Genomic DNA, 24,847 nt, shown 5'->3' with positions numbered 1-24,847 from the left:
TAAACCAAGACAGCACCAATTCAGTTGGTGTGAAGCTGCAGCTGGAAACAGCTTCGTGAACGTTTCAAACCTATACAGAGCTAGGTGTGCGTGCTGCTGCTTTTAATTGGAAACTTTTGGGAAGCAAACGGAGGGGAGAGGAAGCCACTTCCATGCTACCAAAAATTGCATTACCTGTAGCACAGAACTGTAATTTTATGTCAAAATTGAAGCACAGGTAAGATGTCACTAGAGAAAAAGCATCATGTGAACTGTGTAAGAAGACAAGCTAATGACAGAAATGACTAGGCTTTAAAAAGTAGGCAGTCGGGCGCAGTGGCTTATGCCTGTAATCCCAGCACTGTGGGAGGCTGAGGCAAGAGGACTGCTTGCGCCCAGGAGGTGGAGGCTGCAGTGAGCCGTGATCACGCCACTGCACTCCAGGCTGGGAATAAAAATAAGTAAATAGGCAGGGCATGGTGGCTCACGCCTGTACTCCCAGCACTTTGGGAGGCTGAGGCGGGAGGATCATTTGAGGTCAGGAGTTTGAGACCATCCTGGCCAACATGGTGAAACCCTGTCTCCACTAAAAACACAAAAATTAGCTGGGTGTGGTGGCGCACCTGTAGTCCTAGCTACTTGGGAGGCTGATGCAGGAGAATCGCTTAAACCCAGGAGGCAGAGGTTACAGTGTAGAGATCATGCCACTGCACTCCAGCCTGGGTGACAAAGCGAGACTCTGCCTCAAAAATAAAGAAAGAAGTAGGGGAAAATGTGCACAAGCTCCAGAAACAGACTGTTCCATGGACCTTTTCTGAGCACAGTGGGCTGGACAACTGGATTTACTGGTGGTTGTAAAAGGGTAGGAAGGAAAGTTCTAGCACATGCTACAAGACAACAGACAGGGATTAAGAAAATCACGTTTTAATGTCTGGTCCTCCACCACCTCTGCACAGCGCTTTCTGAGGAGTAATGCCCGCTCTGTCTCCTGACTGCAGGGAATGTCAGGGGCAGCCTTGTAGCCCAGACCTGCTGCAGGTCTAGTGACAGCAACTAGGTGGCCTCCCCTGCTGCATAAAGTGCTTGAACAGAGCTGCGGTGCCTCGGGGGACTGGGCCTGTTCTGCAGGGAGCTGGAGACAGGAGGCTTCTGAGCAAAGCCAGCTCCTGCCCGGAAAGCCGCAGTGCCACTCATAACCCCAGGCTGCAGGAACCACACAGTTGACCCAGCCAAGAACAGACCCGGGAGCTACTGGGCTGTGTGGGCAAACAGATCCTGCACGCGACACACAGGAGCTGTGGGCAACCCTGAGTACTTGTGGAGCGCAGACTCAATCAGATTCCAGAACTTTCTCTGGGGTGATGTGGCAGCCAGTTCTCCCTCCTCCTCTCTGTTCTGTGATGGGGTAGGCATCACTGGTCCAACTCACTAGCGAGGCCCTGCCAAGAAGGACACGAGTGGATCAAGATGCACCCGGCACACCCCGTTCCCCGGGATCCCTTGTGGCAGGCGGGAGTAAGGGGCACTCCTGGGACTTCACCCCCAGGGGTTCTCAAGTTGGTCCAAGGCCTGGAACCCGCCCTTCCTGTTAAGCAAAGTGAATTTAAGTATGTGTGCACCAGGCTTTCTCAGGGCAACCATTATCAGAACCAACTTGAGATGTTGCTGGTTGAAACGAGGCTGGGTTGAGAGTCAATCCAGTACAGGGGCCTAGGGATGGAGCAGCTGCTGAGAGTGGGGCTGCCTGGGCTAACAGGGTGACACTGTGCCAAACCCACGCCAGCCTCTGCAGAAGGGCCTCCCTAGACGGTCCCATGCCCATGGCTTCTGCACCCTGGAGACAAGAGACCTCCGCCGGCGGGGGCCAGGAGGGGCCTACCTGCTCGTAATCTTCCACATACTTATATTTCTTCTCCCGATAGTACAATCTTTTCTTCATGCAGTAGAGGACTATGATGTCACACAGCACGGTTGCCTGAATTGAGCACAGGGTGAGTAAGCGGGAGGCTTGCAGCCCCTTTCATTTTGCGCGTGCCCCTTCCCACGGGGCCTGGAATCTTTACTGGAATGGAAAGGCACCCCCGTCTCTCAGGAGAAGGCTGGGACCTGAAGGGCGTGGTCTTGGCCAAGGGAAGGCAGAGGAGGGCTGGGGGCAGAAGGAAAGAAGTCTAGAAACACGTCTGAAGTCCCGGTCCCAGGGCCAGGACCAAGCCCAGGGTCTTACCTCGCCGTGAGGGCGAAGGCAGGGGCTAAACCACTCACCATGCCCAGCAGCGCCAGGCCAGAGCCAATGTTGATCATGGTGGGGATGACGTCAAATTTCCCTGCCTGCAGAGACAGAGAAAAAGAACAAATGTGTTCCCACGGGGGCAGGGAGAGGCCCCTTGTCCCTTGGGGCAGTGACGGAGGGGAGCCAGTGGCACAAGCTACCTTCCCAAACACGATGATGTCGAAGCGGATGCCGTAGGCCTTGATGAGTGTGCGCTGCTCATTGCCAGCCAGGTCTTTGTAGTACTTGGCAAACCTGAGAGGAAGGAGGATGGATTGTCAGGGATGGCTGGGGCAGGGAGACGGCCAGGGCGGGAAGTCTAGAGCAGGACGGGAGAGGACGTTAGAGCAGAACCAGCGTGGGTGGACTGTCCACTCTGCTGGCTGAACAGATGCTGCAGCGGCTCAGGGCCTCTGTCAGGTGGGCTGTGCAGGAGGATGTGGGGCCCACGGGGTGCAGGGGCACAGGGAGGCCTCCTCCTCCAGCACCACCAGCCCCTACTGCACCCGAACCGTTTGTTCTCAACATCCCACCTGCCTCCCTCAAGGGACCCTGGTGTCTAACATCTAGCAGTAAGAATGTGGCAGCAGCACTGCAGGAGGGACTGGGCCAGCCCCCGAACACAGCACCAGTGCAGAATCGAGAAACACTGGGTCTGTGCACGCAGTCTTCCAGAACAACAGAGAGAACCTGATCCGTCAAACAGACGAAGAGATGAACAAATGTCATCCGGCCACACCACAGAATATGATTTGCCCATAAAGAGCTGAGATACTGACACAGGCCACAACAGGGATGAACCTGGAAAGCATCCAGCTGAGGGGAAGGAGCCAGGCACAGAAGGACACGCAGGGCATGATTCTCTTTATATGAAATGCCCAGAAGAGGCACATCCACAGGGACAGGAAGTAGACTGCTGTTGCCGGGGGCCAGGGGATGACAGAGGGTGCAGGGGCTCTTCTTGAGACGACGGAAATGTTCTAAAATGGACTGTGGTGAAGGTTGCACTTATCTGTGAATATGGTGAAAATTATGAATTCTATACTTCAAATGGGTGAACGGTCTGACATGTGAATTGCATCTCAATAAGACCGTTAAAAACACATGGCCGGGCTCAGTGGCTCACACTTGGCCTGTAATTCCAGCACTCTGGGAGGCCGAGGTGGGTGGATCAGTTGAGGTCAGGAGTTTGAGATCACCTTGGCCAACATAGTGAAACCCCATCTCTACTAAAAATAAAAAAATTAGCTGGGCATGGTGGCATGTGCCCGTAACCCCAGCTACTCAGGAGGCTGAGGCAGGCAGAATTACTTGAACCCTGGAGGTGGGGCTTGCAGTGAGCTGAGATCGCACCACTGCACTCCAGCCTGGGTGACAGAGCAAGACACTGCCTTTAAAAATAAAATAAAAAATAAAAAATAAATAAAAGCCGGGCGCGGGGGTGAGGGAAGGTGTTCTCTTTCCGGGTCCACAAGGGGGTGTAGTTTTAAGGGCAAGAACTTCTCAGCGCCATGCCCCTCTCCATCTCTCTCCATCTGGGAGATTTAACGGTTTATGCTTAAATTTCAGGGGCACGGGAAGAAACTAAGAGTCAATCACTCCAGCGGAAGTTCTAAGGAACTCCTTTCATTGGCCTGGGGTCTTAGAGAAGGTGGGGGTTCCTCCCAGGTTAAAAGTCCCCTTCTTCCACATCCCTTCGGACTCCAGTTTGGATCCCCTTCCACGAACACTCCCTTCGTGGAAGCCATCTTTCTCTCTCCTGGATTTTCCCTCTGGAGTCCCCTTCCACACTCTCTCGTGGAAGCCTGTCTTCCCCTCCTAAACTCCATCTCTATTCCCTTCCACTCAGGGTGGAAGCTGCTTTCCTCTCCTGGATTCCATCTTTCTGGCTTCCCTCACTCAGTGTGAGAGGAGCTTTCCTTCTCTGGTTTCCCTCTCGGGGAACCCTTCTCACTCAGGGTGAGAGTTAGCTGTTTCTCTCTCTTTCTCCTTTTTCTCTCTCTGCTCTAAATAAATCACTTTCTACAAACACCTTTTTGTCTGGCATTTACTGCGCACTGTGCCGTGGTCCCCTCTCATTCTTGAGAGGGCAGGAGAGACCAAGAACCTGGAGAAACGTCCTCTCAGGGGAGTTGAGGGCACCCTGAACCCCTGAACTCCAATATTACATGGCTTGTGCCTGTAATACCAGCACTTTGGGAGGCTGAGTGGGCGAATCACTAGGTCAGGTGTTCAAGACCATCCTGGCCAACATGGTGAAACCTTGTCTCTACTAAAAACACAAAAAAATTAGCTGGGCGTGGTGGCACTCGAGCCACTGCACTCCAGCTTGGGCAACAGAGCAAGACACTACCTTAAAAAACAACAACAACAGTAAAAAAAAAAAAAAAAAAAAAATATATATATATATATATATACACGCGCGCACGCGTGCACACACACACACACACACACACACACACAGAGTGTGTGAGTGCATGAGCACTGGGATGGATGGTTGGCCGAGGACCAGCAAGACATACCATCTGCTGCCACATGTTCTCCGGGTATCCACCAGGAGCCTAGGCCCGCACCCTAGGTCCATGCTGTATCTGGCCCACAACTTCCATGTCATGGGTCGGGGAGGCTCAAGCAGGGCCCGCTGCTGGCCGAGGTTGGGGGATAGGTGTCCTGAGGTCTCTCTGTTCTAGGGCTCTGACTCAAGTTTGAGGATTCCACAAGAAGTGTGTGGCAGTAGAGATGGAACAACACAAATCTAACTGCTAGAAAAAAAAATTCAAACATTTGCCTTACTCAGTGAGCCGGATGGTGCAAAAGGACAGCAGATCCCACAATTTCAGAGGTCTTGGGATCCCGTACAGGTTGGATTCCATACATCACCACTAGAGGGAGATAAATGCAGCCCAAAAGCTCGGCGGAATGCCTGGGATGGTCCCTGTGGGGGCATTTTTTATTTTTCTTTCTTCTGAGACGGAGACTTGCTCGGTCACCCAAACTGGAGTGCAGCAGTGGTGCGATCTAGGCTCATTGCAACCTCCACCTCCAGGGCTCAAGCAATTCTCCTGCCTCTACCTCCCAAGTAGCTGGGATTACAGGCATGTACCACCATGTCCGGCTAATTTTTTTTATTTTTAGTAGAGATAGGGTTTCTCCACGTTGGCCAGGCTGGTCTGGAACTCCCGACCTCAGGTGATCCACCCACCTTGGCCATCCAAAGTGCTGGGATTACAGGCATGAGCTACCATATCCGACCTGAGTTTTGTATTTTTTTTTTTAGTAGAGATGGGATTTCGCCATGTTGGCCAGGCTGGTCTTGAACTCCTGACCTCAAGTGATCTGCCCGCCTTAGCCTCCCAAAGTGCTAGGATTACAGGCATGAGTCACTGCGCCCGGTCTGGAGAGCCTCTTTTTAAGGAGTGTGAAAAATGCAACAAAGGACGTGGAAATGTACCTGGCTACGCTGCTGCTGCCTTGAGGATGTGGCAATAACACCCTGTCATGAGATCATCAGCTGTGGTAGGTTGAACAGTGTGTCCCTCAAATTCACATCTACCCGAAGCCTGGGAGTGTGACCTTATTTGGAAATAGGGTATCTGAAGATGTAATTTGTTAAGGTGAGGCCACATTAGATAGAGTGGGCACTAAATCCAATGACTGACGTCCTTACAAGAAGAGAAGACACAGAGACACACGCAGGGCAGAAGCCCCCATGGCTGCAGAGGCAGAGACTGGAGTGGTGCATCTATAAGCCAAGGAACACCCTGGGCTCCCAGGAGCCATAAGAGACAAGGAAGGACTCTCCCTAGAGCCTTCAGAGCCAGCACGGCCCTGCTGATGCCTGGATTTTAGGTTTCGGCCTCTAGAACTGCAAGAGAATCAAGTCCTGTGGTTGCAAGCCACTGTTTGTGGGACTCGGTTACAGCAACCCCAGGACACTAAGATGCCACTGTTTGTGCGACTTGATTTCAGCAACCCCAGGACACTGAGATGCCACTGTTTGTGGGACTCGGTTACAGCAACCCCAGGACACTGAGATGCCACTGTTTGTGCGACTTGATTTCAGCAACCCCAGGACACTGAGATGCCACTGTTTGTGGGACTCGGTTACAGCAACCCCAGGACACTGAGATGCCACTGTTTGTGCTACTTGATTTCAGCAACCCCAGGACACTGAGATGCCACTGTTTGTGGGACTCGGTTACAGCAACCCCAGGACACTGAGATGCTACTGTTTGTGCTACTTGATTTCAGCAACCCCAGGACACTGAGATGCCACTGTTTGTGCGACTTGATTTCAGCAACCCCAGGACACTGAGACGCCAGCATTTGCAGCAGGGAATCCAGCAAAGGCCTTGTAGGGCCTCAAACTTGTGTCCCCTGCACTCTGGCGCTTCTGGGCAGGCTCAACCTTTGAGAAGCCAAATCCTGGGCCAGGCCCCAGAGGCCTTTGGACTGGAGGATCACGAGACCATCCACTCCTCGAGACAGTGAGTGGAGGTCATGGCTGAGGCTGGCACTGGAAGGCTCAAGCCCCTAGCCTCTCCTGACTGCTCAAAGAATCATCTCACCATGTTTCTTGTGGCAGGAAAGGGCAAGGAGGGCTCTTGGGGGCCGGATGGCCCTGGAGCAGGGCACTACTGAGGGCACTTTGCTGGCATGGCCTCCCTGCTGCCTTGGATGGCGGACCAGCAGCCTGTCCTTGGGGTGCTGCCTGAGTGCTGGTCTTCAGCAGGCGTGGGTGCCCCCACTGGCGCATACCCAGCCACCAGCACCCCAGAACACGAGTGAGGGGCCCAAGCTCAGGCCCACCTGAAATTGTAGCCAGGAGACACATTGTGATCGACGTCCCGTGTATCCAGGCGGCGAAAGGAGTACCTGGGCAAGCAGAGGGAGGCGGCTCTGTCCAGGTTGCAGTCCCAGTTGACCTGGATGCCCATGATGCCTCCCTGGGGATAAGCAGCAGAGACACGGCAAGGCTTTCCTCAGCACCTGGCACGAGACGCGACCAGGGCTGGGTCAGGAGAACCAGGGCCCGCACCCACCTCCACAGCCATGTCCTGGAAGCTGTGTCCTGCGTTCTCCACTATTTTGCCAAGGCGGAATATGGGGCAGAAGGGATCTGTTTTAGCGTCATAAGTGCACGACTTGAGGTAGGTAGTGGTGATGTTGGGAAGGATATTCCTCCTGAAGTGGAGAGGAAGCAGAAAATCAGAGCCATGAATGCCTCAGAGGAGAGAGAGGAGCCGCAAGTTTCTGTAAGACACTGGTGAACTCACACACCTGGCCGCCACTTACTTGCTGAAATTAAATTTGGGATACCAGATGTTGTTCTTAACCAAAAGAGTGAAGTTTTCTGTAGCCTTTAAAAAAGCAGGTCTGAAAAACAATAACATTACTGTTAATGAAACACACACATATATATACATATACTCACATAGCCATGAGATATAGACATAATATATACATGTGTAAATGTGAGTGTGTGTGTATATATATATATATATTTTTTTTTTTTTTTGAGATGGAGTCTCATTTCTGTCACCTAGGCTTGAGTGCAGTGGCGTGATCTTGGCTCACTGCAACCTCTGTCTCCTGGGTTCAAGCAATTCTCCTGCCTCAGCCTCCCGTGTAGCTGGGACTACAGGCATGTGTCACTAAGTCTGGTTAACTATTTTTTGTATTTTTAGTAGAGATGGGGTTTCACTATGTTGGTGAGGCTGGTCTCCAACTCCTGGCCTCAAGTGATCCGCCCGCCTTGGCCTCCCAAAGTGCTGGGATGACAGGTGTGAGCCACCATGAGCCACCACGCCCAGCCTACATATATTTTCGAGACAGGCTCTTGCTCTGTTGCCCAGGCTGGAGTACAGTTACATGAACACAGGTTCTTGTAGCCTCAACCTCCCAGGCTCAAGGGATTCTCCCACCTCAGCCTTTCAAGTAGCTGGAACTACAGGCAGGCATCACCATGCCTGGCTCATTAAAATAATTTTTTTTTTGTAGAGACGGGGTCTTGCTACATTGCTCAGGCTGGTCTGGAACTCCTGACCTCAAGTGATCCTCCCGCCTCCCTGTGCTGGACTACAGGAGTGAGCCACCATGTCTGGCCCCAAAACATATACACACATCTTACAGTGTCATTTTATCAAAAAGATGCACCACCCCTAGCATTTTCTACCCCCTTCTGCATACACACTGCGTCAAGAAAAGAGACTGAGCCAAGCCTTCCAGGTTCTTCCTCTCAAAGAAGGGCAGAGCCTCTCCTCAAGGCAGGGAGAACTCAATTCAGCTAACCAGGGAGGGGATGCATGGCCTCACTGGAAATCAGTCTTCCCGGGCCTCAGGGCCTCAGGCATTCTCAGGGGAAGAATGAAGGCCTGGCAGGTCCGGTTTTACAAGTCTAAGCCACGGTAAATTTGCCTACAGGCGGGATTCTGACCTGTCTGAAAAGTGCATAAAGCACGCCAGCCCCTTCTCAGAAGTGCCACGTCAGCTCCGGGCTGACAATACCAAGTTGAATCTGTCCCCGAGGGGCCTCCATTTCTTTGGTGAATTTCTCCTGGAGAATCTGCACTGTCGGGGTGACCCTTCTGTGGGGGATGCTCCCCTTATCCAGGTGGGATCTTTGGAATGACAGTATCGACAGTCTTCCCAGACCCGAGACAGGAGCAAGGCCAGGGACAGAGCTGCACTCTGAGGAGAGCTGAGCCTGTCACTGCTGCTGTCAGAGCAAGGCCGAGACCAAGGGGGGCTTCTCTCTGATTTTTTTTTTTTTTTGAGTCTCACTCCCGTTGCCCAGGCTAGAGTGCAATGGCATGATAGTGGCTCACTGAAACCTCCACTTTCCAGGTATAAGCAATTCTCCTGCTTCAGCCTCCTGGGTAGCTGGGGTTACAGGCATGTACCACCACGTCTGGTTAATTTTTGTATTTTTAGTAAAGTCAGGGTTTCACCATGGTGGCCAGGCTGGTCTTGAACGCCTGACCTCAGGTGATCCACCCACCTCGGCCTCCCAAAGTTAGGATTATAGGTGTGAGCCACTGTGCCCAGCCTTCTCTCAGATCTTCAAAGTCCCTGCTCCCTCAAGAGGGATGGCTCACAACAGGGGTGTACAGATTTCTGTCATTTCCTGTACATAACCCACCTGCACACCTGTGTGCCTCATATGCAAAACTTTAAGATCAACTCACCTTTTTAGAGAAATTGAGACGAAATTCACGTAACATAAAATTAACTGTTTTAAACTGGACAATTCTGTGGCATTTACTACATTCACAATCTTGTGCAATCGTCACCTCTATCTAGTTCCAAAACGTTTTGGTTTTGTTTTGTTTTTCAGACAGAGTCTTACTCTGTCATCCAGGCTGGCGTGCAGTGGCACGATCTTGGCTCACTCAACCTCTGTCTCCCAGGTTCGAGGGATTATCGTGCCTCAGCCTCTTGAGTAGTTGCAATCACAGGTGTACACCACAAGTCTGATTTTTATATTTTTAGTAGAAAGGGGGTTTCACCATGTTGGCCAGGCTGTTTTTGAACTCCTGGCCTCAAGTGATCCAACCGTCTCTGCCTCTCCAAGTGCTGGGATTACAGGTATGAGCCATTGTGCCCAGCCCGATTCTGAATATTTATTATGAAAAAAGAATGTATAGTATCTCATTGATCATTTATGTTGGATACATGTTGAAGTAATGTTTTAGGTTATTGTATAAAATGTTACTTGTTTCTTTTGCTTAATGTGGCTACTAGAAAACTCTAAATTGGAGTGTGGCTTGTAGCTGTGTCTCACAAGATACCATTTTTCTCTTGCTCTCTCGCTGAAATGGGTGGATCACCTGAGGTCAGGAGTTTGAGACTAGCCTGGCCAACATAGTGAAATGCTGTCTCTACTAGAACTGCAAAAATTAGCTGGGCATGATGTCAGGCATCCATAATCCCAGCTACTTGGGAGGCTGAGGCAGGAGAATCACTTGAACCTGGGAGGTGGAGGTTGTAGTGAGCCGAGATTGTGCCACTGCACTCCAGCCTGGGTGACAGAGCAAGACTTCGTCTCAAAAAAAAAAAAAAAAAAAAAAATTCAGAATCGATTATGGGTGTACTGCCTATGGATGCCCCATCTCCTTTCAGACCAGCCACATTTCAATTGCTCAACAGCCACGTGGGGCCAGAGGCTCCTGCAATGGAGAGCACAGCTCGGTGAGATCCTCTCCAGCTCTAAGATGCTAGGATTCCTTTTTTCTACCTCCTTCCTTTGCCTCAGCAATCTGTAAATCTGCAGTTCTCAGCCTTTCTCTCCTTCTCAACACACCCAGGATAAGGTTCAGTGGCTTTCTGCTCCCCAGGGCTCACAGAGGCCTCAGTTGGCACTCTTGGTGAGAAAGGCACTGGGCTGCGTGCGCTTCTCAGAGCGCCGCCTGGACTCCACCCCGCCAAGCACAGCCAATTACAACCAGGGAGAATGTTAGTCTGGAGCAACCTTGAACCTGTCTAGTTTAGTTGATTTTTTAAATTTTTATTTATTTAATTTTTATTTTTTGAGACAGAGTCTCCCTCTGTCGCCCAGGCTGGAGTACAGTGGTGTGATCTCGGCTCACTGCAACCTCCACCTCCCGGGTTCAAGCCATTCTCCTGCCTCAGCCTCCCAAGTAGCTGGGACTACAGGTGACAGCCACCATGTCTGGCTACTTTTTATATTTTTAGTAGGGACGGGGTTTTTCACCATGTTGGTCAGGCTGGTCTCAAACTCCTGACCTCAGGTGATTTGCCTGCCTCGGCCTCCCAAAGTGCCAGGATTACAGCGTTAGCCACCGTGCCTGGCTGAACCTGTCTAGTTTAGTTTAAAATATAATGTAGGAAACATCTGTTATTTTCTTCCCAGCATCTGCTCCCAGCTCTTCTAATAACAGAACCCTAAGTTTCCTTTGGAAGCCATACCTCCCTAATGCTTGCTTGTGTCACTTGGGAGGGTCTGACTCTAGCCCCAGCTGCAGAGGTGGGCATGAGATCCAGGCCCAAGCTGATAAGCAAAACCCATGCCCCAGCCATGCAGATGGGTTGAGAGCTCTGGCTGATAATGTGGCGATGGACAGGTCTAGACTCTCCAGGGATAGCTGGGACTCGGCCTTGGGGGCTCTAAGTGCAGCACCACCCCCTGGGTGTATGTGGCGGATCCTGTGAGTGAAGCTGGCACGGAGGGATGTGGGACAGGCAGGGAGACCAGGGTGTTGTCCTTTAGCCCTCACTCTGTCATCCAGGCCAGAGTGCAGTGGCACCATCTCAGTTCATGCAGCGTCCACCTCCCAGGTTCAAGTGATTCCCCTGCCTCAGCCTGGCAAAAGATGCTTATGGCCACGCTGGATCTTTTTGGTTAGCTGAACAATACACTACCCCTGCTAAGCACGCATGTGTGTATGTGTGTGTGTTTGTGCACATGTGCTTAAGGTACTGAGAACTGTTTCCTGTCAGTTATTTGAAACTGACAGAGTCCTAACATACGAGGAAATTACCTGGATCCTTCTCGTGAGTGACAGACATTTGTGGCCCACCTCGCCACTGATGGTCACTGCTTCGTGGTTGCGAGCAGTCATCCTAGGGCAGCCTGACTCCACACAGACACCAGTAACACACAGAAAGCCACAACACACAGGTGTAACCCTTGATTACCTCTGCTCAAGGCTGACACCTAGAGTTTAAGGTGCTTCTGGCCGGGCGCAGTGGCTTCCGCCTGTAATCCCAGCACTTTGGGAGGCCAAGGCAGGTGGATCACTTGAGGTCAGGAATTCGAGACCAGCCTGGCCAACGTGGTGAAACTCTGTCTCTACTAAAAATACAAAAAATTAGCCGGGCATGGTGGTGGGCACCTGTAATCTCAGCACTTGGGAGGTATGAAAATTGCTTGAACCTGGGAGGCAGAGGTTGAGCCAAGATCATACCACTGCACTCGAGCCTGGGCTACAGAGTGAAACTGTGTCTCAAAAAAAAAAAAAAAAAGGCACTTTCTTCCTTCCCTAGGGCTGGACTCACTGTGGCACATGTGTGTCATCCTCCACCGGGCACCAGGCTGCCACCTCGCAGGTCTTCACGGACCCGTTGAAAGGCACGCATCTGCCTGTTGAGACTCCTACAAAGACAAGGGGGTCCCAGGTCCACAGGGGTCTCCCATTTTCTACCTTTTTGGAGTAGAGAGTGACAGCCCCACCCAGCCTCCCACATAGCCAATTCTGAGCTCCGCATATCTGGGATTTAGACAGTGTCAGTGTCCAAGAGTTAGAATCAGAGGAAGACAGTGACTTGGGTGCCGGCCACATTTCAGCCAGGGTGATACCAACCTAAAGAATGGGGCAAGAGGCTGGGCGTGGTGGCTGACTCCTGTAATCCCCGCACTTTGGGAGGCTGAGGTGGGCGGATCACCTGAGGTCAGGAGTTAGAGACCAGCCTGGCCAACACAGTGAAACCACATCTCTAACAAAAAAGGAAAAATTGCTGGGCATGGTGGCGCGTGCCTGCAGTCCCAGCTACTCGAGGGCTGAGGCAGGAGAACTGCTTGAACTCGGGAGGTGCAGTGAGCTGACATTGCACCACTGCACTCCAGCCTGGGCAACAGAGCAAGATTCTGGCTCAAAAAAAAAAAAAAAAAAAGAACAGGGCAAAAGCTGGGATGATAGGCATGAATGTAGAGAGGGTTCTAGGGCCCCAACCTCGACACCTGGCTCACCCAGGGTCATGTGAAGGAATTGAGGGGATTTCTTTATTCCTCGGATTTCCCTATCAAAGAGGCTTCACAGTGGTGGCGATCTGATCAGGGACTGCCTTCCCCAGGAGGCCGTGAGCTCTTACCGTTGCTGTGGGTGCCGGCAGAGCCAGCAGTACAGCTGGCATCTGATTCACACACACTGGTCGCATCTGGAATCTGGAAAAAGAAGAAGGAGTGAGAAGAAGGTCCACGTGGCCCAGCCCCACACACCTGCAGACAGGTGTGGAGAGAGGGGTGGGGGCCTGGGGCTCTGCCGGGGGAGCCACCTACCTCGGGACATAGGCCCTGGGTCTGGTTTATGGTGAGGATCATGTTGGTCATGATGAAGAGGGAGTTTTCCTCCTGCAGAGGGGAGAGAATGTGGGCAAGTCATGCTCAGAGGACTCAAGGAGAACCGAGAAAGGCAGACTTTGACTTAAGAGGCCAACTCACAAACTGACCGCCCGGCCTCCCGCTCTCTTCCAGGAAAGTTTATAATCTAATGGAAAATGGCAACTCAAACAAATCCTTGTACATAAATATTCACAGCAGCACTTTTCACAAGAGCCAAATGAAAGAAGCCAGACACAAAGGCCACACAGGACACGATTACATTGATGTGAAATTTCCAGAACAGTCAAGTCCACAGAGACAGAAAGCCAGGGAGTGAGGGATGTGCGGAACACGGGGAGGGGGGAGCACTGCGTAACGTACGAGGCTTCTCTTTGGGGTGACGGAAATGTTTTGCAGTAGACAGAGGTGAGGCTTGTACAACACTGTGAATGCACTAAATGCTGCTGAGTTTTTCATTTTAAAATGGTTGATTTCTTTCTTTTTATTTATTTATTTGAGAGAAGCCTTGCTCTGTTGCCCAGGCTACAGTACAGTGGCGCTATCTTGGCTCACCCCAACCTCTACCTCCTGGGTTCAAGCGATTCTCCTGCCTCAGCCTCCCAAGTAGCTGGGACTACAGGTGTCTATCACCATACCTGGCTAATTTTTGTATTTTTAGCAGAGATGGGATTTCACCATGCTGGTCAGGCTGGTCTCAAACTCCTGGTCTCAAGTGATTCACCTGCCTCAGCCTCCCAAAGTGCTGGGATTACAGGCATGAGCCACTGTGCCCAGCTTAAAATGGTTAATTTCTGTAAGTGAATTTTATTGCAGTTTTTAAAAAAGGGGGTTCTGCATGCTGAAACAATGGTTTCTCAGTTAAGCTTGACTTATTGAGGGCGGTACAAACAGCCAACAAATGCTATCAACATTCCCTGCCAACCAGATTATCTCAGGAATAAAAACACGAGGGCTCATCTCATGGGGCTCAGATCTGGCTGCTTTTCTTTCCTAACTGAAATTATAAATAAAACATTCTAGAGAAGACTTGGTCAGGGTCAGCAAGTGACATTTCTCTTTGAGAAGCTTCTGTTTCCTCATATGTATGAAGGTGCCAAATCATTGATTTAGAATTTCTACAAAGCAGTTTGCTAGGGATGAGACTGAAGAACTGCTGATCATGACCTCCTCACATAAGGAATAAAAGGCAAAGATCCCAAAAGATTCTAGTTGGATCCTCCTCTCATTGGGCACTGGTATCCATCTGTCTAATCTGATCTATCTATCTCTAATGTATCCTATCTAATCTATCCTATATCTATTATCTTATCTATTTCCTATTTATCTATCATCTATCGACTATCTAATCTATCCTATCTACCCTATCTATCCATCCATCCATCCATCCATCTACCCATCCATCCATCCACCTATCTATCTATCCATCCGTCTATCTATCTATCTATCTATCTATCTATCTATCTATCCATCCATCCATCCATCCATCCATCCGTCCATCTATCTATCCATCCACCCATCCAATCAGGATGGGGGCTCACTATATTGCCCAGGCTGGTCTTGAACTCTTGAGCTCAAGCGATCCTCCTGCTTGGCCTCCGAAAGTGCTGGGATTACAGGCGTGAGCTACTCTGCCTGGCTGGGCCCAGGCATTTTAAAAGGAGATGCCCAAAGCTTTCAGCATTTCATACTCCTGGGAAGAACAGTCAGCAGTGGGAGCCATCTTGGGGATCAGAGCAACTCAGAAACCACATCCAGTCTGAGAAGTGGTGGAAGCCCTAGGAAGAGCTGCATCCTCCAAAAGCCTAGGGCAAACTATGTGGGGAGACAAGAAGGCCACAGGAGGAAGTCTGGGGATGTGGCATGAGCTGTTACCACAGCCACGCTGTCCTGTTCCCAGGTGTTCAATGTACAAAACCCCTCCTCGTTTGGTGTTAGACAAGGCCGCTCCTAAGACTCTCCTGAGCTACACTTGGAACAATTCAGTATGGTCTACTTTTTATTTCCGATCTCTCCTTCTCTCTCTCCTTTTTAGAGTTGGGGTCTCGCTCTGTTGCCCTGGCTGGAGTGCAGTGGCCTAATCATGGTTGACTTCAGCTTCAAATTCCTGGGCTCTGGTTGGGCACAATGGCTCATGCCTGTAATCCCAGCACTTTGGGAGGCCGAGGCAGGTGGATCACCTTTATTCCTTTATTTCATCTTATTTTTTTGAAACAAAGTCTTACTCTGTCACCCAGGCTGAGGTTGGGAGTTTGAGACCAGCCTGACCAACATGGAGAAACCCTGTCTCTACTAAAAACACAAAAATTAGCTGGGCGTGGTGGTGCGTGCCTGTATCCCAGCTACTTGGGAGGCTGAGGCACGGGGTTTGCTTGAACCCAGGAGGCCAAGGTTGCGGTAAGTTGAGATTGCGCCATTGCACTCCAGCCTGGGCAACAAGAACGAAACTCCGTCTCAAAAAAGAAACAAACAAACGAACAAAAAAACTCCAGAGCTCAAAAGCGTTGAGATTATAGGCATGAACCACACACCTGGCCTGTTTCCTATCTCTTATCTACTTCAAATTAAGGGGAATTTCAGTCTGGAGATGAGCCAAGTGGCTGCAAACAGATGACTGTGCTCTATCTACGGAAGGACACAGACATCGAGAAAGCTCATGAAGAAAGCCCTGGGGAACTTACACGGTCCCCGCCCAGATCCACCATGGAAGGCCAAGTTGCGGGGTGCTCCTTCCTACCAACGGACAAAAGCAGGGCTTGTGTCCTTCCTCATCCGCCCAGTAAACACACCAAGCATGACATTCCCAGAGTTTGCTGGGACGAGGCTACGGGGACACAGGAGGCAGCCGTGTCTCTGCTGAGACAGGTGCATGCTAACAGGACTGCCCTCTCCAGCCAACTGCAGATCCCCTGTTCCACTTGACCTTTACGGCTCATTAGCTCCGTCTCCTCTCTGCGCACCTGACAAGACCCTTCTCATGAGAAGGTAGAGGGAAGAAGAGCACACCTGAAGAAACAGAGTTTCTGAAGTCCTTGTTTTCCCTGGCAAGAGCTCTGAGCCAAGAGTTGGCAGCTTATCCACACTGGTCACCCTAGGTCCCGTAGCACACAGGCCATCTGGAGAGGTATGTCAGGGTTTGGCTGTGTGGTGTGGAGCTGTTACCAGGGCTAAAGAGTAAATGTTTAACTTGGAGCTTTGCAGATTAACAGCCTGGAGACTAGCATGCGGCAGTGAATAGTGTCTTCCCTTCCCTTTGTTCCCGATAGGGTCTGGTGCTCTATTTCCTTCTTGTTTGGGGTTTGGTCTCTAATTGCTGCTAAAGTTCTTTTTTTTTTCTTTTCTTTTTTTTTTTTTCTGAGACAGAGTCTCGCTCTGTCGCCCAGGCTGGAGTGCAGTGGCGTGATCTCAGCTCGCTGCAACCTCCTCCTCCAGGGCTCAGGTGATTCTCCAGCCTCAGCCTCCTGAGTATCTGGGATTACAGGTGCATTCCACCACACCCAGCTAATTTTTTTTATTTTTAGTAGAGAAGTGGCTTCACTGTGTTAGTCAGAATGGCCTCAATCTCCTGAGATCCTGATCCAGCAGCCTTGGCCTCCCAAAGTGCTGGCATTACAGGCGTGAGCCACTGTGCCTGGCCCTCTTTTTTTTTTCTTTTTTCTTTTGTGGTAGAGATGGGGTTTCACCATATTGCCCAGGCTGGTCTTGAACTCCTGGGCTCAAGGTATCCACCTGCCTCGTCCTCCCAAAGTGTTGGGATTACAGGTGTGAGCCACTATGCCCAGCCTTAGGTTTTTACACTGCCTGAAAAGATTTACCTCGTGGATTTAGGATAATGATGCAAACCCAAAATGTGGAAAGGTGATATTTCCACTTGAATTTTTACTAGGATTTAAGACATGTGTTTTCTCATCTTTCAGGGCTTGAGTTAGACTGAGATATCCACCTGGAAAGCTTCCGACGTCTCAGCCTGCCACACTTTCAAGCTGAGGGACCACAGCTGCCTGGATACACTCTGTTAGATCCTAAGCCGACAAGAGATCTGACTGCACCGCTGTCTTGGACCAAAACAATCAGTCTGGGCGCAGTGATGTCAGCACTCAGGCCATGGCCATCATTAATCAAGTGTGCAAAGTCAGTAAAGAGCAAAGTGTCAATGTGAGAAGACGCAGTGGGAGACACACCTGAGCTGGTATCACATAATCGGCCACATCCCAGATCCGGAATCCAAGTTCAGAAGTGTTGGTCACAGCCACGCCCTTGACCTTGGTCGTAACGGAGCTGACCACGGAGTCAGTTTCCTGGTAGCCCTTTTCCCACACAAACACCCACCTATAAAATAAAACAGGCCTCTTAAATTGCCATTAGGATTCAGTGGATTTGAACTGATGCCAGGAAGCCTCTGCCAGCCAGAGGCTGGAAGTATGGTGTTGACGCCTAATCACGTGACTTCTAGAGCCTCCATTTCCACGTCTGCCAAATGAGAATAGTAGCACCTAAACCACAGGAGGGTTTGCAGGAAACAAATGAGGTGGTGCAGGTAAAGCACTCAGCACACTGACGGCACAAAGAAAACGCTCGATGAATAGGGTCTTCATTACATGTGTTGTAACAGTTACCACTGGGGTGTTTATAGGCACCAGGCACTGATCTAAGCTCTTTATATGTATCAACTCATTAAATCCTGACCACTTTATAAGGCAGGTATTATTATTATTATTATTTCCATTTTACAGAGGAGGAAACGGAGACACAGAGAGGTTAAGTCAATTGCCCAAGGTCACACAGCTAGTGAGTGGCAGAGTCAGGATTTGAGGTCAAGCCAGAAGCCTCTGAAGCCTCTTCTCTCACCCACTATGCTCTCCTGTAAGCTCGTCCAATCCATGGTACACAGGACGCATGCAGCCCAGGATAGCTTTAAATGAGGCCCAACACAAATTCGTTATGACTTTTTTTTTGCCTTTTTTTTTTAGCTCATCAGCTATTGTTAGTTTTAGTGTATTTTATGTGTGGCTAAAAATAATTCTTCTTCCAATGTCGCCCAGAGAGGACAAAAGATTGGACACCCCTAGGCTACTCTTTCTACAAAAGAGAATTCTACCCTTTAACCAACTTTTAAGAGCGGTTTCTTACTTTTCCCCCAATAATTCTCATCACATATATGCTTCTCTCCTCTGAATTGGGAATATGACTACCAGTCTGAACAATTAAAAATCCAAAGGCGCTGGGTATAGTGGCTCACACCTGTAATCCCAGCACTTTGGGAAGCTGAGTGGAGAAGACTACTTGTGTCCAAGAGCTCGAGACAAGCCTGGACAATGGAGGGATCTCTACAAAAAATAAAAAATTAGCTGGGCACGGTGGCTCACGCCTGTAATCCCAGGATTTTGGGAGGTCAGGGCGGCTGGATCATGGGGCCAGGAGTTCGAGACGAGCCTGGCCAACATGGTGAAATCACTCCAGCCTGGGTGATAGAGCAAAACTCTGTCTCAAAAAAAAAAAAAAAAAAAAAAAAAATTAGCTGGGCATGATGGTACACATCTGCGAGCCCAGCTACTTGGGAGACTGAGGTGGGAGGATCACCTGAGCCTGGGAGATGGAGGCTGCAGTGAGTTATGATGCCATTGCATTCCAGCCTGGGTGACAGAGCAAGACCCTGTCTCAAAAAAAAACATCTCCAGGCATTAGCTCATAGGGGTTAGGACAGACAGGAGGCAGCAGGCCCTGGTTCATGGCTCAGGTCCAGCACTCACCAGGCATAACTTTGGCCAAGGTGCTTAGCCTCGTTGTGCCTTAGTTTTCCCATCTATAATATGGGAATGATAGAACTTCACAGGATTCTTGTGAGGGTAAATGAGTTAATGTATGACAAATGTTTGAAACAATGTTTATGAGTCATCGTTGATTATGGAGCAAGTATTGACACCGTGGAAATTGGCCAGTACTACAAATCAGGACTCCTCCCTCCAAACTGTTGTCAAACATCTACTAGAGACTATTAGTGTCGTTATTTATAGAATCAGAAAACGATAGGTTCCTCCTTCTTCTAAGTCCTAGATGCTGAGACTTCAGAAATTCACTGGTTTTGTTGAGGTCAGGAGTTCCAGACCAGCCTGGGAAAGATGATGAAATCCTGTCTCTACTAAAAATACAAAAATTAGCTGGGTGTGGTGGTGGGTGCCTGTAGTCCTAGGTACTCGGGAGGCTGAGGCAGCAGAATCACTTGAACCCACGAGGTGGAGGGTGCAGTGAGTTGAGATCGTGCCATTACATTCCAGCCTGGGCGACAGAGTGAGACCCAGAAAGAAAGAAAGGGAATTAACTGGTTTTCTGGTTTTCATTACTTACTTATGAGTGTGTCTGATTGAGCAGTCTCCAAGTTCATTGCCCAGCCTAGAGATGGGCTTTCCCCCTCACAAGTTCCTTTTCTTCTGAATTCCTGGAAGCCAGGAATTCAGCTGCAGTGTAAGCTTCCATTTAATTCTAGTCTGACACACAAAAGCTTGGGGCAGGAAGACTGATATACTCATCAATTGCAGTGAGTTGCCTAACTTGGAGACACAGGGTTTTGTGCCACTCATTATCATGTGATTCCTTCCTCATCATGTGACTGTTAACAGAGTTAGATAAATGAGAACTGCGTATTCGGTCTCTTTTTAAGGAAGAGTTGCTATAGGAGGAGACCACAATTTCGCCAAGATGAGTTGGATCAGAAAGTTAAGAGATGAGTTAAAAAAAGCCTTCATTCAGATCCTGAGTCAGTTTTGATTATAGCAAGATGGACAAAAGCAAAGCATTTATTGCTTTAAAGATTCTCATGACTGAGATAGTGAATACACCATAAGAAATCCTACAGAGCTATGCTCTCCAATAAAACATAATATGAGCTACATTTTTTTTTTTCCTTTTTTTTGAGACAGGCTCTCTGTCGCCCAGGCTGAAGTGCAGTGGTGCAATCTCGGCTCACTGCAACCTCCGCCTCCCAGGCTACAGCGATCCTCCCACCTCAGCCTCCCAAGTGGCTGGGTGCATAGTGGTGCACGCCACTATGCCCAGCTAATTTTTTGTATTTTTGGTAGAGATGGGGTTTCACTATGTTGCCCAGGCTGGTCTCAAAACTCCTGAGCTCAAGGGATCCACCTGCCTCAGCCTCCCACAGTACTGGGATTACAGGCACAAACCACCTCAGCCATATGTAATTTAAGTTTCTAATAGCCATGTCAAAAAGTAAAAAGGAACAGGAAGAGCCAGGTGCGGTGGCTCACGCCTGTAATCCCAGCACTTTGGGAGGCTGAGGTGGACAGACTGCTTGAGCTCAGGAGTTTGAGACCAGCCTGGGCAACATGGAAACCTCATGATTGTAGAGATGAGAACCTTTATCTCTACCAAAAAAATTACAATAATTAGCCAGGTATAGTGGTGTGCACCTGTAGTGAAAGTAATTCCAGAGGCCGAGGGGGGAGAATCACTTGATCCTGGGAGGCGGAGGTTGCAGTGAGCTGAGATAGTGCACTGCACTTAGGTCTGGGTGACAGAGCGAGACCTCATCTCAAAAAGAAAAAAAAAAAAACAGGAAAAATTAATTGTAATGATATATTCTGTGTAACCCGATATATCCAAAATATTTTAGCATGTCATCAATAGAAAATGTATTGATGTGATAGTGGTACTCTTTTTTATTTTTTTGAGACAGTGTCTTGCTCTGTTGCCCAGGCTGGAGTGTGGTGGTGTGGTCACAGCTCACTGTGGCCTCGACCTCTCAGGCTCAAGCAATCAATCCTCTTGCTTCAACCTCCCAAACAGGTAGGGCTACATGCATGTGCCACCATGCCAGGCTAATTTTTTTTTTTTTTTGAGATGAAGTCTCGCTCTGTCACCCAGGCTGGAGTGTAGTGGCGAGATCTCGGCTCACTACAACCTCCGCCTCCTGGGTTCAAGCAATTCTCCAGCCTCTGCCTCCCGAATAGCTGGGATTACAGGTGCCTGCCACCACACCCAAATGATTTTTCTATTTTTGATAGAGATGGGGTTTCACCATGTTGGTCAGGCTGATCTTAAACTCCTGATCTTGTGATCCACCCGCCTTGGCCTCCCAAAGTGTTGGGATTACAGGCGTGAGCCATCATGCCCGGCCAATTTTTGTTTTTGTTTTTTTTGTAGAAGCAAGGTCTCACTATGTTGCCCAGGTTGGTCTCAACTCGAGCAAGTGATCCTCCCACGTCAGCCTCCCAAAGTTCTGGGATTTCAGGCGTGAGCCACCGTGCCCGGCCTCTTTTCTGTACTGTATCTTTGAAATCCCGTATGTTTTACAGTTATAGCACATCTCAGTTTAGAGTAGAACAGTTGAAGTATTCAGTAGCTACATGTTACTACCAAACAGTATGACATCGCTATGGATACTCGCTGCAGTCGTCATTTTCCAGGTACCCTAAGGTAGATATGCACTGATTCTCCCACTAGCCGCAAACGCCAAAAGCAAAAAGCCACAGGGGAGCTCCCGGCCCAAATGCTTCAGGTCCAACCACAGATGTGAGTCCAGTTAACGGGCTAGCAGTGGGTCTCAAAAAAAGAGATTTTTTTTTTTTTTTTTTTGAGTTTCACTCTTCTTGCCCAGGCTGGAGTGCAGTGGTGCAATCTTGGCTCACTGCAACCTCTACCTCCTGGGTTCAAGCGATTCTCCAGCCTTTGCCTCCCGAATAGCTGGGATTACAGGCGCCTGCCACCACACCCAAATGATTTTTCTATTTTTGATAGAGATGGGGTTTCACCATGTTGGCCAGGCTGGTCTTGAACTCCTGACCTCAGGTGATCCACCCGCCTTGGCCTCCCAAAGTGCTGGGATTATAGGCATGAGCCACCGCGCCTGGCCCCCCAAAAATTTCTTTTTTCCTTTGAGATGGAGTCTCACCCTGTCGCCCAGGCTGGAGTGTAATGTGTGATCTCAGCTCACCGCAACCTCATCTCCAGGATTCAAGTGACTCTCCCGCCTCAGCATCCCAAGTAGCTGGGATTATAGGCAGCTGCCATGATGCCCGGCTAATTTTTTTTTATCTTTTTTTGAGACGGAGTCTCGCTCTGTTGCCAGGCTGGAGTGCAGTGGTGCAATTTGGCTCACTGCAACCTCTGCCTCCTGGGTTCAAGTGATTCTCCTGCCTCAGCCTCCGGAATAGTTGGGATTATAACTATTAGCCCAGCTAATATTTGCATTTTTAGTAGAGACGGGTTTTCACCATGTTGGCCATGATGGTATTGATCTCTTGACCTTGTGAGCTACCTGCCTCAGTCTCCCAACGTGCTGGGATTACAGGGGTGAGCCACCGCACCTGGCCTAATTTTTTTGTGTCTTTAGTAGATACAGGGTTTCACCATGTTGGCCAGGTTGGTCTCGAACTCCTGACCTCATGATCTGCCCACCTCAGCCTCCCAAATTGCTGAGATTACAGGCTTGCACCACCATGCCCGGCCCTAAGTTTTTTTTTTTTTTAATACCTCTCCATCAGTAAAATTGACCATTTTAACCTTTTAGAGAAGGGGTCTCGAAAATTTTCCAGGCTTTCTTGAGCTCCTGGCTTCAAGTGATCCTCCCAGTTTGGCCTCCCAAAGCACTGGAGCTACAGGTGTGGGCCAGGTGGTTCTGATGTTGGGTCTGTACCTGAAAAACCATCTCGAATACTGTCTGCACCTACTGCTGCTGACAGATGTTAGAAGGCAAACCTGCTCGGTCATGGGGAATTCCCCTAGGCAGTATTCAGATTCCAAACCTCATCCCAAGGAGGGGGATCTGTTACTTTTAAACAGTTCTTCAGATGAGTCTTCCATATCAGATAAGGTTGGGAAACACAGTTCACTGGTTCTGAAACGTTGCTGAACATCAGAATCACCTGGGGAGCTGATCATACGCCACAGCAATTAAATCAGAAGGTCTGGGGATGCATCTGGGCACAGTGGCTCACACCTATAATCCTAGCACTCTGGGAGGCCGAGGCAGGTGGATCGCTTGAGGCCAGGAGTTGGAGACCAGCCTGATCAACACGGCAAAACCCCCTTTTCTACAAAAAATACAAAATTTAGCAAGGGCCACTTTAAAGTGGCCCTAGGTGACAAGGTGATTCCCATCTTCTCTCTTGGGTTGTATTCAATAGTAACAGGTGCTGGCCGGGCGAAGTGGCTCACGCCTGTAATCTCAGCACTTCGGGAGGCTGAGGCGAGTGGATTACCTGAGGTCAGGAGTTCAGGATCAGACTGGCGAACATGGTGAAACCCCATCCCTACTGAAAAATACAAAAATTAGCCGAGCATGGTGGCAGGCGCTGTAATCCCAGCTACTCTGGAGGTGTAGACAGGAGAATCGCTTGAACCTGGGAAGTGGAGATCATGGCACTGCACTTCACCCTGGGTGAGAGAAACTCCACCTCAAAAAAAAAAAAAAAAGAGTAACAGGTGACTTCAAGTACAATGGCACATCCAGTGAGGCCTGAGACGGTAGGTAGGGCATCTCTAGCCTAAGGGGGCAGCGTGGAGAATGACTGGGCTAGAGCAGGTACCATAAAAAGCCCCACAATCTTACAAAACAAAGGACGAGAACTTTAAATACTGTTGAAGTCTGACCTCGCTATATTTCCTTTGATCACACAGTGAACAAAAGAAATGAAAAGAAGTCACCGACTGGGAAGGAACCAAGCGGAAATTCCAATCTTTGGTTTTGTCAGCAAATCAACAGGATGGGAAGTGAATAGCGAAGATTGAGACGTTCAGGGCAAAACCCCCACAGCCAAGGGGCACTATGCGTCAAGCAGGAGAGGGTAAAGGCTTAGCCAGGCTTTGCCTTTATTTATTTTGTAAAGAGATGGCTCTCACACTGTCTCCCAGGCTCCGGCGTCGTGCTGTGATCACAGCTCACTGCAGCCTCAGCCTCCTGGGCTCAAGCGATCCTCCCACCATAGCCTCCTGAGTAGCTGGGACCCCAGGCGCGCGACACCACGGCCCGACTGATTTTTAATTTTTTGCAGAGACAGGGTCCCACGATGTTGTCCAAACTGGTTTCGAACTCCTGGGCTCGGACGATGGGCCCGCCTAGGCCTCCCAAAATGCTGGGATTACAGGCGTGCGCCACCGCGCCCGGCCCAGGCTGTGGCTTCAAAACAGCCCCAAGCAGCCTCCTGCCCCCGGGACCCCGGCGCGGCGGCTGGAGCCCGGGGAAGGTGTCACCGCCTCGGCTTGCCGCCCCCATACTCGCCCAGGTATGGGGCCGAGGCCGAGATGAGCCGCCACAGGGCGCGGAGCCGAGGGCAGCCCCCGCCCGACCCCGCGCGACCCCCGCGCGACCCCCGCCCGACCCCGCGCGGCCGCGCTCACCCGATGACGTAGGCCAGGATGAGCAGCTGCACGGCGCGGTTCATGAGCCCCACTTTGCGGCTGCGGATGAGCACGATGCGCGGCGTGTCGTACTCGAACAGGAAGGCCGCCAGCGCGGCGCAGCAGCCCGCCATGGCCGCGCCGCCCGCTCCCCGTCCCAGAGCGCGTCT

The 24,847-nt window shown here is 50.2% G+C and overlaps 1 protein-coding gene across 1 annotated transcript; it reads right to left on the bottom strand.

The window, feature by feature from the left end:
- Positions 1 to 887: 887 nt before the first annotated feature.
- On the bottom strand, positions 888 to 24,847 carry P2RX4 (purinergic receptor P2X 4). The gene is made up of 12 exons (XM_035257849.3): positions 24,678 to 24,847; positions 17,507 to 17,654; positions 13,266 to 13,337; positions 13,079 to 13,151; positions 12,266 to 12,362; positions 7,544 to 7,624; positions 7,291 to 7,432; positions 7,058 to 7,194; positions 2,410 to 2,503; positions 2,242 to 2,307; positions 1,859 to 1,954; positions 888 to 1,418 (listed from the first exon to the last, which is right to left on the bottom strand). The coding sequence occupies exons 1-12, from the start codon at positions 24,809 to 24,811 to the stop codon at positions 1,392 to 1,394; spliced, it is 1,167 nt and encodes a 388-aa protein (XP_035113740.1). The 5' UTR covers positions 24,812 to 24,847; the 3' UTR covers positions 888 to 1,391.

The sequence above is a fragment of the Callithrix jacchus genome, chromosome 9, assembly GCF_049354715.1.
Source record: "Callithrix jacchus isolate 240 chromosome 9, calJac240_pri, whole genome shotgun sequence".
Classification (NCBI taxonomy): domain Eukaryota; kingdom Metazoa; phylum Chordata; class Mammalia; order Primates; family Cebidae; genus Callithrix; species Callithrix jacchus.
This window is presented reverse-complemented; position numbering and strand designations above follow the sequence as displayed.